Genomic DNA, 21,181 nt, shown 5'->3' on the forward strand with positions numbered 1-21,181 from the left:
GTGCCAACATAGTCCGCAGCGCAGATATCTCCTGTATCTGCAAATCCTTCCCCGCGGGTATCCAATGCCACATCTCCACACCCTTACCTGTTACTTATGTACATCGCCAATGTTTTGTGCATGCTGCTTCAATGCCATGATGCTGGAATTCTAACAGTTCACATGTAACACCAATCTTGTGATGTATCACATGCAAATCTCATGAGATCATAACACTCAGATGTGGAGCTTCTGGAGTCCTACATAGAAGTTAGAAGTAGAAAAATATTGTTATAAGTTATTACGTCATAAAATATTGTTTTGCTTAGATCTTTTGTTCATCTTACAAAAAGTCACTGTAGTCTACAAAACACTGGCATTTTTACGCAGAATCAAAATGGTATTTTTCATTATAAAAGCTCTTTTGTGACTGATCTTAGGAAATGGGAGTATTGTTTAGTTAGACAGCATGTTTTGTTCGAGATAAAGATCATAAACCCAATGTCCTGTATAAATCCATGATAGAGCCTGTGTATTTCAGAACACTAAACCCAGAATACTTTGTTACATCAACCTCCATGCAATGCCAATCAGAACCACGTAAGAAGCACAATACAAAAACATACTCCTGTTTAATTTATAATCACTTAACTGTTTATTCTCAGTAAAGTAATAGTACAAAAAAAAAAAAGCAAAATCCTAGGATGGTAGGTACAAAACATGGAAATGTTCTTCTCAAGGAGGAAAATGGAGCTATATCAGATGAGATCAGAGAGATTCAGCAATCACAAAGCCTTATCCAGTGCTCTGCATAGCTAGCTAGATAGGTCCAATGATCATAGAACCCGACCAGGTTTGCAGAGTACGAGGGAAGGCCAGAAAGACCAGTATTGAAAATAGTGAACACAAAAACCAACAATTAGGTCTACGTACAACTGGATCAGTGATAGCAAATTCATTATACCTGGACATGTCAAACAGAGGCATGTTCAACATTTTGTGCACAAATTCAAGTTACAGCTTGTCCAGCCCAACCCTCTAAGCTTTACTCCTGAAGCTGGAGAAGCATGCAATATTAATGCTCCGCATATTGCACCAAGCTGTATATTCTACATAGCTCTGTATACATACAACATACTCTCAATGATGTCAAGTGTTTTGCATTAAGTTGCAGTAAATGGGATTAAACCAACACATGCCTAGAGTTGATAGGACGAGTTTCAGAAGCACATAGCATTCAGCACTAGCTGTTTATGAACAAGCCTCTAAATATGTATTAGCTTGGGGAAAAGGGGACTATAATTGTGCGGTCTACGCATGGCGGTTCCCTTTTTCCTGTGTCAGACAGCAAAAAAGGTCTCGGCCACTGAAAAGGGAATTTCTGGAAATCTGTAGGACGAGGGAACCAAAGCTGTTTGATAATAACTAGGACATAAAAAAAAATACAAAGTAAAACTAACATTGAAAGGAACGGACACTAGGAATTTCAAAAGCTGCCGCTCACAGTATGAGGACCTCCACCTCCGAATGCATCTTCTGATGTCGGCTCATGTTGGAGCAGTGGCGGAAGGATTTACCACACTCCTTACACTTGTAAGGCTTCTCCCCCGTATGCACCCTGTGGTGCTTCTTAAGTTCGGAGCTGAGGATGAAGCTTTTCCTGCACACATCACAAGTAAATGGCCTCTCTCCTGTGTGGGTCCGCCTGTGCCTTATGATTTGGGACCTCTGGCTAAAGCTCTTCCCACACTCTGTGCATGTGAAGGGTTTAATCCCAGAGTGAGTTCTTTGGTGTATAACAAGGTCTGAGCTGCGAATAAAGCTGTTTCCACACTCAACACATATAAAGGGTTTCTCCCCGGTGTGGGTTCGGTAGTGCACCATTAGGTCCGCACTCTGGCTGAAGCGCCTCCCACACTCTAAGCAGGCATAAGGTTTCTCCCCTGTATGGATTCTCTCATGATTCTTCAGACCAGAGTTCTGACTGAACTGCTTCCCACAGTAAAGACAAGTATACGGCTTCTCTCCGGTGTGGATTCTCTCATGCTTCCTAAGGACGGAGCTTCTCCCAAAATGTTTCCCACAGAACATGCACCCATATGGTTTCTCCCCTGTGTGTGTTCTCTGGTGGACAATAAGATTGGACTTTCCAATAAAGGTCTTCCCACACTCTATGCATATAAACTCTCGCCCTGCTTTCTTCAGGTCTACAGTAAGGATCTTGATGTCACTCTCACCACCATGACTACCTGCTGCAGCTTCAGTATCTGCTTCCAGGTTTACAGGACTGTGCGTTTTCAGATGTTCTAGAAAATCCACCTCGAAAGTAAAGCTTTGTCCACACTCAATGCAGATATACGAGTTGGCCGTCATGGTAGACTCTGGACTGTCCTCACTCTCAGACCCTGTTAGGAGAAGCCCAGAATTTAACAGATTTTTCCGCTGATTGCTGGAAATCGGCAGGGTCCCAAATGCTCTGCCAGGCAGTGGAACTTCTACACTCAGGCTTCTAGGCATTTTGACTGGGTCACACCTTGTCCTGCGGTTACGACGCTTTGGAGGACGATACAGCAGACCGTCTGCCTCGTATGCACCCTCTGCAGAGTTTTCTTCTGTGGCACTTTCCTGTCTCCCATGCACAGGCTCGCTCCCTACAGATAAAGAATTGAGATCAGCATTGTCCTATTACTGCATAAAACAGAAACATCATACTGTACATAGATAGAAAAAACAACAGAACAAAACTACTTAAGGAACAGAAAGAATTCTGGAAGGCCTACAATAAATGGCAGTGTGCTGAAGAGGGCAATACAATGCGCTCCAGGTTCTGGAAGGCCTACAATAAATGGCAGTGTGCTGAAGAGGGCAATACAATGCGCTCCAGGTTTTGGAAGGCCTACAATAAATGGCAGTGTGCTGAAGAGGGCAATACAATGCGCTCCAGATAAAGCTTGGTCTAGGACGTTTTGCCACAACTAAATCACTACCAGTGTTCAGCTGCCACACACCTCGCCGCCAGGACATCTCTTCACCGACCACGTCATCGCCAAAGTAAGCCTCTAACCTTACCCTAAACCCCCCTAATCTTAACCCATAATACAAACGCAACTCCCTACCCTAAAACCCTATCCTACAAACCTTAACCCTTTACCTTAATCCCCTACCCTAAAAACCTTGACCCCTAACCCCAATTCTCATCCTGCTAAATCCCCTTAAATTAATTTACCTTATTGGTGAAATGGCCTGTGGTTGAGTGTCCAGCAGCGGAGTGCGGTGAAGGGTCCCTCGGCGACTTAACGCCGGCGTAGACATGGTCGCGGCAAAATGTCCGCGACCAAATCTCCGATTCTACATGTAGCTTGTTACAAATCTGGATAAAAGCTTTGATGCAGTGCGAATGGTCGGTGTATGTTAAGATCATCATGCATGCAGAGTTCAGCCTTTCTGCACTTCATATGTTGGGGTAATATTACTTTCCCCCACGAGAATGCAAGACTGTAACCATAACTTAACTACTTTTTAATGCAGTTGGTCATTAGCAGAAGCTGTTAGAAGTTCAAAGATGGAGATCAGACACTCGCTGAGAATAAGCCTGGGAACATTGTATTGCCTCATGTGTATCCCAGGTAACACTTAATTTCAAGAATAATCCATAGAATAAGAGGGGAGAAAAGTGGAAACCACTTGGTGTCAGGGATACAATAAGAATATATGTTCCCTAATCTCACCAGCCTTATCCCTGGCACACGGCACAACCCTGAGTTTAACTGTATTCACACAAAACCCTTGCAGCTTTTGGACATAGCTGGAGCATCCCCTGAACCATGGTTCAGGGTGACTTGGGGATGATCTGGGCATCCCATCTTATGCTACAGACCCCGGGACCGTTCTGGGATACATTGATCCCCCATGCCCTCTTTACTTTTCCAGTTTGCGCTGAAGCAGGGAACCCTGGCGGTGAGTCGCAAGAACGTTTCCAGGGTAGGACTTTTCCGGAGTACTGTGCTTCAATGTGCCCGAGAATCTTACCAGATTCCCAGGTACATCTTTGGGGTATCCCATAACTCGGGAACCCCGCTACATAGCAACAATCTGATTGAAGTTTTTCCGCAACCCCCCCCCCTCAAACTCACAGCCTTGCGAGCTCTGCTGTCCAGCAGCCCTGGAAAGGCAAAACACAGAACATACTGAATTGTCACATAATTTATCCACAGTCGCAGTGATGCATACACGACAGTTGGGTTCAAAAGCGGTCACTCTAGGACCTTTACACACGGATCAGGGGTAACAAAGTGAGCTTAACCTTTATTATTGAGCCTTGTTACCCCCTCACCATCACACCTCCCCCCTCAAGATGAAGTGTTTGTTACGCCCGCCCGCGGTTGAACTGGCCTGACACCTCTTGAGGCTGCTGGCTCACTGGGACTGACCTGGCATGAGTCCATCCGCATTGCAATGCTCGCTGCCTTTTCTGTGCTGGATACTAAAGTCAAATTCTTGCAGAGCAAGACTCCAGCGAAGCAGCTTTGCATTTTCCCCAGACACCCGTTGTAGACAACTTAGAGGGTTGTGATAAGTGATCACTGTGAAGGTCCAGCCATACAAATAGGGCTGAAGTTTCCATAAATCCCACACAATAGCCAACCATTATTTTTCAATGGTGGCATAAGCCACTTCCCAGGGCAGCAGTTTCCTGCACAGGTACACCACAGGATGCGCTCTTCCCTCCTCCCCCACTTGGCCGAGTACAGCATCGATACCATAGTCGGAGGCATCGGTCTGTACCAAAAACTTTTTTTATTAGTCTGGGGCAGCCAGGATAGGTGCACTGACCAGCATTGTCTTTAGTGCCCGAAACACTGTTTCACAGGCAGGAGACCAGGCTACCAGAACTGGGAGTCGCTTCTGTGTCCAGTGTTTAGCCACAGTGCTGTACTGTGGGACAAACTTTCTATAGTAGCCAGCAATGCCTAAAAAAGCCATAACCTGCTTCTTGGTTTTGGGAACTGGCCACTGCACTATAGCCTCAACCTTAGTTGGTTCAGGCTTGAGAAGCCTTCCACCCACCCACCCGGTGCCCTAGGTACAATACCTCCGCCATACCTACTAAACACTTAGTGGGTTTCAATGTGAGCCATGCTTCCCTAATTCTGCTCAGCACCACTGCTACATGCACAAGATGACTATCCCACGACCCGCTGAACACCGCAATGTTGTCCAGGTATGACCTTGCAAAACTTTGCATCTCTTCCAGCAACCTATTGACCAGGCGTTGGAAGGCAGCCGTGGCATTCTTCATCCCAAATGGCATCACAAAAATTCATAGAGGCCATTTGGAGTAATGAATGCCGACTTCTCCCTAGCCTTCTGGGCCAGTGGGATCTGTCAGTACCCTTTGCACAGATCCATTGTGGTCAGATACTTTGCCCCCGTGAGCTCATCTAACAGCTTGTCCATGCGGGGCATGGGATAAGCATCTGACACCGTTCCTGCATTGAGCTGCCGATATTCCACACAAAACCGGGTGGTCCATCCTTCTTAGGCACTAGGACTACCGGACAAGCCCAAGGGCTCTGGAATGGTACAATTACCCCTAGGGCCAGCATCTCCTCTACTTCCCTCTCTATACTGCCCTTTATCTCTGCTGATACACGATAGGCATGCTTATGCAGAGGTCTCAGATCACCGGTAAGCACTGGGTGATCTGTGATATGTGCTCTGCCGCGGGCACAGAACCTTATACTGCTCTAACATAACCCTCACCTGTACCTTCTGACGTACGCTGAGCTGGGACGCTATCTATACCTGCTCTATGGTGCCTCCCTGCCTAGACTCCCCAAGTGGTCGGGCAGAGCATTGCTTGCCGGTCCCCCATCAGTGGGCTACAGATAGCCAACACTGATGCCTCACTCTGTTTGAAAGACTACTTATCATATCAATATGCTTAAGTCCTATTTCTACCTGTCTCTCCATCTAATTGCACAACATAGTTGCGCTCATTCATCTTTCTGAGGACTGTGTACGGTCCAGACCAGGCAGCCATTAATTGGTTCTTACGAGTGGGCTTCAGAACAAGTAACTGCTGTCCTTGGATGAATGACCTGCTACAGGCATTTTGGTCATACCAAGTCTTCTGCTTGGTCTGAGCCTCCCTGAGATTAGCCTGTGCTAATCCCATAAGCATTTATAGCCGGTCTCTGAGATCTACAACATACTGAAGCACAGAAGCATCCGTATTGGAAGTCTCCCCTTCCCATCCCTCACGGAACAGGGCAAGAGGTCCCCGGACCCTGCGACCATAGAGCAGCTCAAAGGGAGAGAACTCGGTTGATTTTTGCGGTACCTCTCGGTATGCAAACAGCAAGTGCTGCAGGTAAATCTCCCAGTCCTTCCCTTCAGCTTCTATAAACGCTCGCAGCATCTGCTTCAGGGAACCATTGAACCTCTCACAATCCATTTGTCTGGGGGTGGTAAGGGGTCGTACGCTGGTGCTTCACCCTGCACGCATCACCGAGACACAGTAATAATTCACTCATGATCTGTTAGAATCTCACTAGGGAAACCTACTCTAGTAAAAATAACTAACAATGCTTTTGCTACTGCCCTAGCATCGATGGGATGGGGGCAAGGGCTACAGCCTCAGGGTACCTGGTGGCAAAGTCCACCACTGTGAGGATATAGCGCTTGCCAAACCAACTGGGGATCATGAGGGGTCACACTATGTCCATAGCTACCCTCTGGAAAGGTTCCTTAATTACCGGTAGTGGGTTCAGAGGTGCCTTCACACGAACACCTGCCTTACCAACTCACTGACAAGCATCACAGGCGCAGCTGAACTCTGCCCCTAACCAGTAGTAACGCTGCAACAGCCGGGCTCTCTTCCGAGTGACCACCTGATGCCCCGTTAGGGGTATGGAGTGGGCTACAACTGTTGCCTATACTCCCTCGGTACCACTGTCGTCTACCAGTCCAGACCCTATCTAGCCCAGAAGACCCCTGCTCTCTTCACAAGAGCCTGCGGTGCCATGAGTAACTATCTGACCCACTGTCCGAGGCAGACTGGGACGCCCGGAGTCTCATGCCCTCCAAGCAGGGATCAGCTCTCACCACATCCCTAAACTGTGTCCCTAATTCTGGCCACCCACCCTTAGTCTCTAAGTCAGTGGGACAGGAAACAAGTTTAAGTTTGATTCTAGATGCCTGTGACATCACACAGTTCATTTGGTGTAGAGGTACAGCATTTAACTAGCATGTGGAAGGTCCTGAGTTTGATTCTTATATGATATAATTTATAAAAAAATTCAAATAAATAAATTATAAAGTATGTATTATTATTATTATATAATATATTATTAATTACTAATTATTATTAATAACAATTAATGTACATTACAATTATGTGTGGTGTAGAGGTAATGTATTGGTATATGGTATATCAGTATATGGAAGGTCCTGAGTTCGATCCCTGCATGTGTAAAATGTTTTGTTCATTGTCAATAAAGCATTGAAAGTCTAAATAAAAAAATGACGCCACGCACGAGAGCCGACAGCTGCGGGGGAGAGGAGAGCAGAGAGCCCACAGCGCAGGAGGAGAGCAGAGAGCCCACAGCGCAGGAGGAGAGCAGAGAGCCCACAGCGCAGGAGAGAGGAGAGCAGAGAGCCCACAGCGCAGGAGAGAGGAGAGCAGAGAGCCCACAGCGCAAGAGAGAGGAGAGCAGAGAGCCCACAGCGCAGGAGAGAGGAGAGCAGAGAGCCCACAGCGCAGGAGAGAGGAGAGCAGAGAGCCCACAGCGCAGGAGAGAGGAGAGCAGAGAGCCCACAGCGCAGGAGAGAGGAGAGCAGAGAGCCCACAGCGCAGGAGAGAGGAGAGCAGAGAGCCCACAGCGCAGGAGAGAGGAGAGCAGAGAGCCCACAGCGCAGGAGAGAGGAGAGCAGAGAGCCCACAGCGCAGGAGAGAGGAGAGCAGAGAGCCCACAGCGCTGGAGAGAGGAGAGCACGTGGTTGTGGAGAGAGATCTAGATGCTGGCTAAAGGTGAAATTTTAACGCGATCCCGGTTATAACACGGTCTGATTCTGTGGCCCCCCAAGGACCGCTTATAACGGGGTTCAGCTGTAAATTGTAATTTATTCCAGCATTTGACATACACACAAAGAAAACACAATTTACACTGAACACACACTTACTGGGAACGGGGCTAACAAAAGAATTCTTCCTTAAAACTAAATGTTAAACAACCTACGTCTGTAGGAGCCCTTTCCAATGACCGGGAGGTACTCATGAAAGTCCTGGAACGCAATTCGGCGCAATCCCAGCCGCGACCACTAAGCCCTCAAAAGCGGGACTGAGAAAATTTCTTCAGTCAAAATCCATGAAGCCGGCTCGCGTCTATTCCTTACAGAGCGTCTTTGTATTTGCCGCTGATGGTTTGGCGCTTGGAATCTGAGGTCCTGATTGGCTGCAAGGTTTCTTATAGGTTTTAGCGTCCCTTTCAGAAACCTCTACAACCAATCAGCGCGTGGGAATTCTCCTGCCAGCCTATCACCGATATACTGAAGCCGGGTGGGCACCGATTGGGTTTCTGCAAAAGGGGCATGCACCAACCTGGCACGTCTGCCTCTTAGCATATCGAGCCCACCCGCTGTCCAGGCTCCGCAGAGTCTGGGGCAGGGCAAATGGTTGCCAGATAGCCCTTTGTTAGCCTAGGATGGTACTCAGGTATAACTACAGTACTCATCCTGTTCTAACACCTTGGCATCCCTGAGACTTTCAACTCCGGGTCCCGGGCAGACTCAGTGGCGCCAGGCTTGGTAGCCACCTGGTCTCTCGGACCCCGGACTTGGAATCCCACAGTCACATATACAATGTTACAAGCATTCACACTTATTAAATAAAATTCTCTCTGCTTATGTGTCTTTGTGTTTTAATGGGGTTAAGACTTCTGGTCTGGTGCTAGGGATAAAATAAGAATATATGTTCCCTATTCTCACCAGCCTTATCCCTGGCACACGGCACAACCCTGAGTTTAACTGTATTCACACAATAAAAACCTTGCAGCTTTTGGACATAGCTGGAGCATCCTCTGAACCCCTTTACCAGGTTCAGGGTGACTTGGGCATGATCTGGGCATCCCATCTTATGCTAGAGACCCCGGGACCTTTCTGGGGATACCTTGATCCCCCATGCCCTCTTTACTTTTCCAGTTTGCGCTGAAGCAGGGAACCCTGGCGGTGAGTCACAAGAACGTTTCCAGGGTAGGACTTTTCCGGAGTACTGTCCTTCAATGTGCCCGAGAATTTCACCTGATTCTCGGGTACATCTTTGGGGAATCCCATAACTCGGGAACCTCGCTACATAGCAACAATCTGATTGAAGTTTCTCCACAAAAACCCGCCTCAAACGCACAGCCTCGCGAGCTCTGCTGTCCAGCACCCCTGGAAAGGCAAAACCACAGAAATACTGAATTGTTGCATCATTTATACACAGTCCCAGTGATACATACACAACAGTTGGGTCCAAGAGCTGACACTCTAGGACCTTTACACACAGATCAGAGGTAACCAAGTGGGCTTAACATTTATTATTGAGCCTGGTCAACCCCTCACAGTCACACTACTCCACATATTTTGGATGAGCATTGCTCTGTGGACACCGGGCGATTAGGTGCTTAGGGCACCGCAGTATTTTGGGTGAACCCCACCGGGTGTGAACAGTGTGTTGGGTCATAGAATTGTGGGGAGTTGGTGTTATAGTATTGTTGTTATCTGTGTGTTAGTAAACTGTTATACTATACCCATGTATGTGCGTATTTCTAAATACTGTATTGGTTCCTGTGAGGGGTTATCCTGCCTAGCTAGGATCCCTCCAAGGTGGAGGCGCTGTACCGAGGAGAACGAAAACTCACCCCAGGGTCCCAGCAGCGGAGGCTTAGGCTGTGAGCCACAGGTAAAGGCAGCACACGTAGTTTATTTAGTTATGGGGAAAGGGGGCTACACACTCAAACAAGTTCCTCCTGCACCCGAGACACCGGAACGCTCAATGATGAATAGTATAAAAAACCAACAGAAAGACACCGCGCACATCTAACCCTTCTCCCTGCACTCGATGAGAGATCCAGGAAGGCATCGAAAGGAATAAATTGAGTCGACAGGACTATCCAGCCTAAAGTGGACATTTAAAAGGTATTAAGAAAACACTACACAATTCAAAATGTTCTCCCTGCACTCGCAATTCTAGAAGATTAACCATCTTCACACAACCTGCATAAAATACAAGAGGGACCTTTGTGAGTGAATGTTTATTCATTTTATTAATTTTTTATTAAATCAAGATCTGTTATACTATACTGGTTGATGAGGTATTTAATATAAGGAGTTATTTTTATTATTTACATGTTGGCATACTAAGAAAGAAGAATAGAACAAAGATGACCTAACTTGATTGTTTGAATGACAAATATATAACTTGTTAGGCATTAGAGAGTTAGCAATGTCTTCAAATGCGTATAATATTATCCTGGACCTCTCATGCTGCCATCAAGATGCTGTAACGTGGATCTCTCCAGTACTTACGCGACTCCTGATGAAGGGCACAGGGCTAAGCGCTTACTGCCGACTCTTCAGCCTTCATTTTATCCTTTCATAATAGTTCTTTCAAACTCCCACAATGCTACTCGTCTACCTGTAACTCTGATTGGGTATACCTGTGATTGGGTGTACCTGTGTCTCCCTGTACCTGTGATTGGGTGTACCTGTACCTCCCTGTACCTGCTCTCCAAGTGATTATTAAGTGATGTTACAGGACTTGCCTGTGCTGGGGTGCCCAAGCATCTCCTCAGTCCCTCTTTGTGATGTGTCACTGTCACTCTCTCGCAGGTATAGAAGAGTCTGACATTCCTCACTGTTACCCCGGGACCCCCCACCTGCTGGAGAGAAGCAGAGAATGCACACCATTTAATTACATGGAAGGAGAGCCATTGTCAATTTGACAGGATGTAGTTTAACGTTCTAACAGCTGTATTGCTCCTGCAGAAACGTGGATTAATTGTAGGTTTCGATACCTTTTTAGGTGACATATATAAGAGTTATTCATAGATGAGATTAAAGTGTACAGATTGCAGATATGGTAAATAGATTTTACAACCTCATAGTAGATTAATTTTAGTTATTTATTTTTAAATAATAATCAACTAAATAACTAATACATCTCACAATATACAATAGATAACGCTTTCACTGGGTACTCCTACCCAATGGGTGGAAGAACAATGTGACCAAAACAACAAAAGATGTCAGATTTATTCAAACACTGGTGGTATTAACATATTTTGGGATCAATAAGGTAGGACTAAACTTAAGTGGAACATACAGAGCAGAGAAGCAGGTCTTCATTTCTGGTGATAATCAGGAATAGTCTGCAAAAAATAAACTTTTCGCTATGGTTTCTAGAGCAGAAAAACAAATATTATGTTGGGGCTCTTTCATAGCATGACCTCTACAATAAACTACATGAATGTGCCATGGGCAATACTTCATTTCCGCAAGTCTGCTGCAACACTTTCCTTCTAATGTGCCCCAAAGTAAACAAAAAGCCAGCACCCTCGTCTGTCAAAATGCATACGTCACTGAAACCCCACTATATTCCCATTACGTCCCCACACTGCTACCGCAATGTCTCTGCACTCACCTGGAGGCGGATAAGAGGTGGTTCCCCTGACACGTGCCTTCCCATTCACCCTGAGAAAGGTCCATAGGGACCAGAATGTTCGTATTCTATGGCACTTATTGTACTGTATTGTGAATACATTTTCTATTCCAACAGTTTATGGGCGAGTCACCTAGTTTATTCTCTTTGTATAGATTACACGGGCTGAGAGACAGGCTGAGGGCCTAGAGAATCTTATCCTTTGCCCCTTGTTTTCTTTACCTATTTCTATGTTACAATGTGCATAGATGTACCTTCTTTTCTGACAAGTTGAGGGGGGAACAGAGGGGTGGGACCTTCCTCACTGCTGCTCATGGACGTGTCATCTCCTGTAGAGAAGAACAAATATTGCACATCCTGCGATTTGCTGTACAGGGGAAACGAGGGGAGAATGCACACATGTTCCTCTCGCTTGTATAAATAATTACCACTCCAAGTCTTGAAACTAATTTATCTGGATGCCTTTATCCTTTTTAAGGAGATCACTCAAATTAATATTTTAATAAATAGAAACCATCTTGTGATTCCCCATCTACGATTATTTGATCTCTGTTTTCACATCTGCAATTAAACTCCACGGACTTCATGTAAACACAATAACAAACCTGTGCAACAAAACTAAACATAAAAAAATAAACAGCTGTGAGGTGACACCTAAGCTTTATACTACAATGAAGTGCCTGTCAGTGATAACATCAGGCGCTGGATTATATTACATCAGCAGAGGTATAAAACTAAATCCTGATAATGGATTGTAAATCCAATCCTCACAACAAAGAGAACCAAGTCCCTGGCGCCAAGACAACAATACCAGTCACAAGGTATGATCAGAAACCAGTCCTTGTTGGTAGTATGCTCTCAGCGTGTTGCTGAAAACCAGTCCTTGTTGGTAGTATGCTCTCAGCATGTTGCTGAAAACCAGTCCTTGTTAGTAGTATGCTCTCAGCGTGATGCTGAAAACCAGTCCTTGTTGGTAGTATGCTCTCAGCGTGTTGCTGAAAACCAGTCCTTGTTAGTAGTATGCTCTCAGCGTGTTGCTGAAAACGAGTTCTGATTCGTTGAATGAGAATCCTTTCAGGTCCTTCAGAAGTTGGTATTTCTGCAAGAAATACAGAGAAAACAGACCAGAGTGCAGTATTTCCTACTTAAAACACGCTGCACAATACAATTTCCAACATACAACAAGCAGGCGAATCACAAGCAGTAAATTGTCTTTCGGCCAATCCGGTGACCGCATCAAGGGTGCAGCTGTATCTCTCAGCCAATCCGGTGACCGCATCAAGGGTGCAGCTGTATCTGTGAACCCAGCACAGTTTCCAACAGGTAACATATGCCCAAAATGGAATAAAAGTACATAGCATAGTACAGTTTAAAACATGTATTGCCTGCACAAGACCAACATTATGCGAATGTACACTAATGTTTGTCTTGTGCAGGCAATTGTGATGCGCCTGCTTGTTGCAAGTAGGAAATTGTATTGTGCAGCGTGTTTTAAGTAGGAAATACTGCACTCTGGTCTGTTTTCTCTGTATTTCTTGCAGAAATACCAACTTCTGAAGGACCTGAAAGGATTCTCATTCAACGAATCAGGACTGGTTTTCAGTAACACATTGAGAGCATACTACCAACAAGGACTGGTTTCTGATCATACTTTGTGACTGGGATTGTTTTCTTAGCGCCAGGAACTTGGTTCTCTTTGTTGGCACAATAATAAACCCATTCTCCTCTTGTCCATGATCATCTTCAGTCATCTTCAGTCATCTTCCATGTGGTCAACTCTACTAAACCTGCAGTCATCAATGAACAGATGCAACCCATGTCAACTACACCCTTCGTATGCTCTTTAGCTTCTCCTCTAGTAGTTCCCTTACATACATTGCATTTTCTCTTGTCCATCCATGACTTAACTGAATGAAAGGGGGGGGGGAGGGAGTTCATTAGTCAGCCATGCAGAAGCGATACAACCAATTGCTTGTTTTACTTGTAAATTATGTGATATATATTCCATAGCAAATATAAATCAATCAAAATGTTGGAATCCAACTAAACAATATTGGCTCATGGAGTGCCCTTATGGGACATGTCTCTTCTCCCCTAGATTCATCTTTGCTTAACCTTAAATATTTTAGGGGTTAAATATAAATAGCTCGTGTGTACGGAACATGACAAAAATATATCAGATTTTCGAAAAAAGATGGAATTGACCAAAACATTAACAACAGAGGCGTCATAGTACCTTCTTATGAATATTATAACTAATAAGCAGAACGTTTTCCCCAGATATAATTAGAAACAAGGTCTGAAGCTGGATGGTTACAGAATCACAGAAAATGTGAGAAATATTTCCCTGAATTGCTGATGGAAGCGAGGCACGGCCTCCCAGTGGCCGGATTAAACCAAATAAGACAACGTAATTCGGATAAGCACAAGACAGGAACAGGAGATGTAAACTGGACATTAAATACTGTCTTACATTACAGCATGTATGGAACCAACAGACTGTCCAAAGAGTCGCTTGCAGCATAAAGTAAAATAGAAGTGTACCAAAACTATCACATATGCACTAAAAGCCCCATGAGAACACCTGCTCCAATACAAGAAGAAATAAATCATCACACGTGTAGCCCTTGTACCCCCGGTGTACTGAAATACACATGCTGCTTCCACCTGTATGGCTAACAGTAGGCCTGAGCCTCCGCCACTGGGAGCCTGGGGTATACTTAGTATCTTGGTGCAGCGCCTCAACCGGCAAGAGATCCCAGCAGAGTGGGAAGAGCCCCTCACCGGAACCAACACACACAAACAAACACACACACACACACACACACACACACACACACACACACACACACACACACACACACACACACACACACACACACACACACACACACACACACACAGTAATTACACACTGGTATATGATAACAGTATTTACTAAGCATAGGGTATAACTTGCACATTACACAGCTAGCAGATATCATCCCACCATAACACCTCCCGAGTGAAACCCCAAAGTACTGGAGTGCCTGGGCACTTAACCCCTGAATGTCCACAAGCAAGACCCTCCCCAAAGAGTGTGTGTGGGATAGCGCGCTTCCCTGTGTTGGGGCCAGGTGGTGCACTTAGAAATACCTCCCTGGTCGTATTCCAGACCAGGATCAACAATGGAGAACTCCTCAGCTCAACAGCGTGCTCCACGCTTCCATCTGCTGCTATCCTCCCGCTTGGATCCTTAGGCGGATGCCTCTGGAGGGGCTTCCCGACTGGAGTGTACCACTATAAAATAGTCTCCGTCTCTATCTGGACAGTCTCCTCTGCAACAGGCTGTATTTCATTCAGGCTATGTTCTGCAGCATGTCTCATACTATTGCTGTAGTGTCAAGGGTTGCTAACATAGGGCCTTTCCCTACAGCATACACATAGGTTACTTCTACTGTGGCTCAGGAGACTAACTGGGCCCTTGGGGATAACCTTTGGCCTAGTCCCTGAAGCACAGCTCCGTGGACACTACCTGCACCTTCAAGGTCCAGGTCTTGACTCTCAGCTTCCTGTCCCAGCATGCAATACTCTTTCCTCCCTTCCAGGAGCAACCCAGCCATCCAATTGGTTGTCGTGAGTCACATGGCAGCCTCTCCCTATGCAGCACGGGAGTTGTAGTCTGTCTGCTGCCTACATAACATTGGGACCGCGTGCGCATAGGACACTGTGCATGCGCGACTAATTGCCGCAGCGGGGGTGCCCTGAGCATGTGCGAACCAGCATGGCCCTAACTATCCACCGCTTCTTCGCATGCGCGAACCTTTGAGCATGCGTGCGCACGCACAATATGGCGGCGCCCTGCGGAGGGAGCCGCCGGCGAGCCCGTTGCCCTGCCTGCAACAAAGTAAGGGGGGGGGGGAACGGAAGAGCGGGGGGACCGGAGTGGACCTGGCTACATCCTCCCCCTGGTGAAAACCTGAACGTCCCCGCTTGAAACAACCTATGCACACACAACATTATATAATAAAAATGCAGTTTGTGTATAACTTAACGATCAACTCTAAACAAGATTATACATTTCTACAAACATTTATCACAGAGGCTAGCTTAGCTTTTGCTGGCTGCTGAGACTCATAGTGAGGTGCCCCTAATGAATCATAAGCCACTCTAGTGGGAGGGCGTCTTACTCGCTGGCTTCTATGAGTCTCAGTCTCCATCTATTCATCTTGGGAGAGTCCATCATAGGCTTGAGGCCTGGACTCTCATGTAGAGGGTTAACCAGTTTGGTCCAAGTCTCTATTTAACTGAACATTGTCTCTGTGTGGCACAAAACTCGGGCTGTTGGGATTGAGTTGATGACTTGGTGAATCAACTGTGGATGGTACTTGAGGAGTAGGCCCATTACCCATTGCTCCTTTGGCAGGTGCCCACCAATCTCTGTCGGAAGTTCCCTCCAGAGGATCTTGAGTCATCTCAGTTATTGCGGTGGGAGTCTCTGTAGACTCTTCAGGCTCACTATTGGTTATTACAGTTTCAGGTTCTGGATCACTTTCTCCCAGTTGTGGGATAGGCAGCAAGTAGTTTCTGTGCCAGAACTTTACCCTGCCATTCACATTGCGTATGCGATAGATAGGGAGGCCCGGCATTTGGGACTCTACTTGGAAGGGTCCCTCTCTCCAGTGATCAGCCTGCTTGTGCTTGCCAGGAATCCCCAAGTTGTGTAGGAGAACTGCGTCTCCAGGGCAGAGCTCCCGATAGCGTACTTTGTGGTCGTACCTCCTTTTGTTATTGACATTTAATTTTGCTGTGGCCCTTACTGCTGCTGACACGGTGTAGACTATCTTGGAGTCGTTTCACATATCGGTAATGAGCAATAGTAGGTACTCCATCGATAGATATCCTCAGGCGGATGTCTACCGGCAATCTGGCTTCTCTCCCAAACATCATGAAGTACGGCGTGTACCCTGTGGACTCGTGCCGAGTGCAATTGTATGCATGCACCAAGGCCTCCACATGTTAGATACTTATTAAATACCTATTAGAGTGCCTAGCATGTCCAGCAATGTCCGATTAAATATTTCAGGGAGCGCATCTTCCCTCAGGATGGTAGACCATAGTGCACAAAATACTTTCCCCAAAGCACTTGGGCCACTGTGGCCAACCACCTGTGACCAGTTGTACTGTGTAGGACTGTGCCTTAGGGGGTTTTCTGGGGTTCGGACAGACCCTTGCAACATGGCCCTTTTCGCCACAGTTGAAGCAGCGGAAGTCTGGGCTGGGACCCGGAATGCCAGGTGACCTGGGAACAGACTCAAGCACCTCCGGGGTGGTCATGTCCTTTCTGCTCTTGCTTCCCTTTGCTTTGGGTACGGGTGCTTCCTTGGTCTCGTCCTTGTGAGAGTTTTTAGTCTTCTTGGGAGTGTACAGCCTAGTGCAGGCCTCATGACTTCACCTCGTCCAGTTGGTCTTCTAACATAGGGGGTTCCCCTTCAGTAGCGAGCATCTAATCATTACTACGATATGATGTGTGGGTATGGCGCCCCGCAGGAATTGAGTGTGCCTATACTCATTCACTTCTGAGGCCTTAATGACTTGGCGTGAGCGTAGATCTCACAAGATCAATTAGATCCGCTGTATAAACACCGATAAGTCTTCCCCCTATTCTGGCGGAGATTGTAGTATTTAGTCCATAACTCACTCACGTCGTCATCCTTTTCGTAGGCCCGGATAAGAGAATTCATCATCTGTTGCGCCGTAACCTCCATATGCTGGTCTTTATACATTTTTATGTTAGTAGACGATGGGGGACGTAGACACTCCATTATTCTTTGTCTTTTCACCGCATCAGGACAGGTCCATTCTTCCAGTACCTGTGAAGTATATTCTCTCCAAACTTCAAAAGCCTCCTCACCGGTGGGAGTAGGCTTTACCCCTTGTTCTGGTTTCATGACCCCCATTCTGTGCACCCTTTCCACCTTTATCGTGTGCTCAGCAGCAAATCCCAATTGCTTCGGCAGCCATTTTTCACAGAAATATGCTAATTGGTTATGTTTTACAGTCTCTGGTACTCCGATGATTCTTATATTACTGCGTCTAGACCTATTCTCTAGGTCATCTAGCTTTTCCTCCAGCAAGATGTTTTTTTTCCGCAGTTCTTCCACTGATTGATGAGTCTCAAGAGAGTTCATCTTCAATATTGCTTATTCTTGTTTCTGCCTCCTCTACTCTGGAGGTATGTGCATTCAGATCAATTCTCAGTTCGTCTATAGACTTCCTGATATTTTCATTGCTATGTTCTAGCTGTGGCAGCAGCTCTCTGGCCACAGCCTTAGGCCTGGGACCCGCTGCGCTCGTTGGCGCGGGCGGCAATGTAGCGAGTTCCCCACCAGCAGGGGAATCCTTGCGAGCCGGTCCCGGTCCCCACTGGCTGCACAGCTGACTACACGCTGTGGCGCGTCAGCCGCTAGGAGACACCACAGAATGGTGTTTCCTAGCGTTGACGCGTCACGTGGTGTGGCTGTGAGCCAATGGGGAGGGGAGGCTGCGGGAGGAGGAGAGGCTTCGGGGAGCGGGGAGGAGTGTGGAGTGAAAGCAGCATGAGTGCCTCTCTGTGTGTGTGTCTGAGTGCGTGCGTGCCTGCCTGTGTGTGTGTATGTGTGTGCCTGTCTGTGTGCGTGCCTGTCTCTGTCTGTGTGTGTGTGTGTATGAGTGCGTGCGTGCCTGCCTGTGTGTGTGTGTGTGTGTGTGTATGTATGTATGAGTGCCTGCGTGTGTGTGTGTGTGTGTGTGTGTGTGTATGTATGTATGTATGAGTGCCTGCGTGTGTGTGTTTTTTTTACTTACCTGCAGCCCGTGGCAGCCCGTGGAGGGAGGGGGGGGAAGAGTAGCGGGTCCCTCCGCTCAAGCCACGCCCCCCCCTCCCTGTCAATCCTCCCACTCCCACCCACCTCCCGCTCCGGCCCCTCACGTCATGGCCACGCCCCCCCGACCCGTTTGGCCACGCCCCCCCGCTCCGAGAAAAGTATCCTGTAGACCGCAGATCGCGGTACAGCGAGTTGCACGCGCCGCCGGCAAGCAAGCCAGCCGTGCGGACGCGTGCAACGGGACCTTAGCCTTAGGCTAAGGCCCCGCTCCCAGAGTCAGCGCGCCTGCACTGCAGACAGGCGGGGCGCTGACAGACACAGACCGCGATATGCGGTCTGTAGGGAGCGGGAGCCTTGAGCGGGAGGGGGGCGTGGCTTGAGCGGAGGGACCCGCTACTCCCCCCCCACCTCCCTCCACTGCTCGGGGTGCTGATTGAAGGTAAGTAAAGCAACACACACACAGACAGAGGCAGGCACTCACGCACTCAGGCACACACATACACACACACACACACACACAGACAGGCACGCACGCTGCTTTCACTCCACACTCCGCCCCGCTCCCCGAAGCCTCTCCTCCTCCCGAAGCCTCCCCACTCCATTGGCTCACAGCAACACCACGTGACGCGTCAACGCTAGGGATCACCATTCTCTTGTATCCCATAGCGGCTGACGCGCCACAGCGTGTAGTAAGCTGTGCTGCCAGGGGGGACCGGCTCCGCAGGATTCCCCTGCTGTTGGGGAACTCGCATGTGGCCGCCCGCACCACCGAGCGCAGCGGGACCGAGGCCTTAGCTATAATGTCATGGTCTGACCTTTTCTGCTGCTGCTGCCTGTCAGCTCTCTCGCTCCGGTCTGTGTCCTCAGTATCTGCCTCATGGCCGTCGACCATCTTGGATTCCTCACCTCTCTGCTTTGTCCTGCCACTGCTGCTGCACTTTTGGCGCCATCCGACGGGTCTTAGCGAGGTATTTTTCCATGCAGTGAATGCCTCTTACTGCGGGGGTCTGGGCTGGTGTCTCTGCTCTGGTTTTTCAGACCTGATATGTTGCGGTTACCTCCGTTCTCCCCACGGACCAGCGGAGCTCAGTGCAGTGCGCCCTTACCGCTCTGGCGCCATAACCGGAAGTCAAGCTTTACCCGTGAAGAGAGTTTTAACTTGCGGTATGGCTGCGGAGGGGATTCAGGCTTGGGCCCACCCAATTTCTGTATAGCTTGGGCGAGCAGTTGAATATCTCCCATCCTGTTGGGGCTGGGGTTGGGGCTGGAGCTCCGCATACTTGAGCGACAGTTAGCACAAGATAAGACACTGACCTCATCTCTGCAACTACTTTCTGGAGGGGATGGGGACAGGCGCATACTAATTCTCTTGCAAATCAGTAATGGGGCTACAGGGCTTTAGTTTGATCTGCATTTCAGGATAGATAACAGGACACCCTGAGCTCAGGGCCCCAGGGAGCCGCAAGTTGGATGAGCCTCTGTCTGTTGATAATTCACATCCCCCAGTGACTAGTACTGTGCACCATAATCCGCCGGTGTCTGTGTTCGGCGACCCAGGATTTTGGTCTCTTCTAGGCCTGGGCATTAGTATTAAGCATATCTCATAGGATGAGGTGTTGGCGGGAACGTGTCCTACAGCACGGGTTTGTGAGGGCAGGGCTTAGTATCTTGGTGCAGCGACTCCACCAGCAAGGGATCCCAGCAGAGTGGGAGGAGACCCTCACCGGAACCAACACACACACACACACACACACACACACACACACACACACACACGTATATGATAACAGTATTTATTAAGCATAGGGTATAACTTGCACATTACACAGCTAGCAGATATCATCCCACCATAACACCTCCCGAGTGAAACCCCAAAGTACTGGAGTGCCTGGGCACTTAACCCCTGAATGTCCACAAGCAAGACCCTCCCCAAAGAGTGTGTGTGGGATAGCGCGCTTCCCTGTGTTGGGGCCAGGTGGTGCACTTAGAAATACCTCCCTGGTCGTATTCCAGACCAGGATCAACAATGGAGAACTCCTCAGCTCAACAGCGTGCTCCACGCTTCCATCTGCTGCTATCCTCCCGCTTGGATCCTTAGGCGGATGCCTCTGGAGGGTTTCCCGACTGGAGTGTACCCCTATAAAATAGTCTCCGTCTCTATCTGGACAGTCTCCTCTGCAACAGGCTGTATTTCATTCAGGCTATGTCCTGCAGCATGTCTCATACTATTGCTGTAGTGTCAAGGGTTGCTAACATAGGGCCTTTCCCTACAGCATACACATAGGTTACTTCTACTGTGGCTCAGGAGACTAACTGGGCCCTTGGGGATAACCTTTGGCCTAGTCCCTGAAGCACAGCTCCGTGGACACTACCTGCACCTTCAAGGTCCAGGTCTTGACTCTCAGCTTCCTGTCCCAGCATGCAATACTCTTTCCTCCCTTCCAGGAGCAACCCAGCCATCCTATTGGTTGTCGTGAGTCACATGGCAGCCTCTCCCAATGCAGCATGGGAATTGTAGTCTGTCTGCTGCCTATTTAACATTGGGACCGCATGCGCATAGGACACTGTGCATGCGAGACTAATGGCCGCCGCGGGGGTGCGAACCAGCAAGGCCCCTATCTAACTATCCACCTTAGCGCATGCGCACGCACAACAT

The 21,181-nt window shown here is 47.9% G+C and overlaps 1 protein-coding gene across 14 annotated transcripts in view; it reads right to left on the minus strand.

The window, feature by feature from the left end:
• Window positions 1-276: 276 nt before the first annotated feature.
• LOC142492487 (uncharacterized) overlaps window positions 277-21,181 on the minus strand; it is a 58,490-nt gene continuing 37,585 nt past the window's right edge. For 4 of the 14 annotated variants that reach the window (XM_075595134.1, XM_075595136.1, XM_075595130.1 and 1 more), the window contains 3 exons: window positions 11,935-12,009; window positions 10,785-10,901; window positions 280-2,630 (listed from right to left, as the gene is read on the minus strand). In XM_075595134.1, the coding sequence (XP_075451249.1) occupies window positions 1,480-2,630; window positions 10,785-10,901; window positions 11,935-11,995 (1,329 nt within the window). In that variant the 5' untranslated portion in view covers window positions 11,996-12,009 and the 3' untranslated portion in view covers window positions 280-1,479. Of the gene's footprint in view, window positions 2,631-10,784; window positions 10,902-11,934; window positions 12,010-21,181 lie in introns of all 14 variants that reach the window. The other 10 variants (XM_075595123.1, XM_075595125.1, XM_075595126.1 and 7 more) reach the window with 9 other exon arrangements.

This window comes from Ascaphus truei, chromosome 4 (genome assembly GCF_040206685.1).
Source record: "Ascaphus truei isolate aAscTru1 chromosome 4, aAscTru1.hap1, whole genome shotgun sequence".
Classification (NCBI taxonomy): Eukaryota; Metazoa; Chordata; class Amphibia; order Anura; family Ascaphidae; genus Ascaphus; species Ascaphus truei.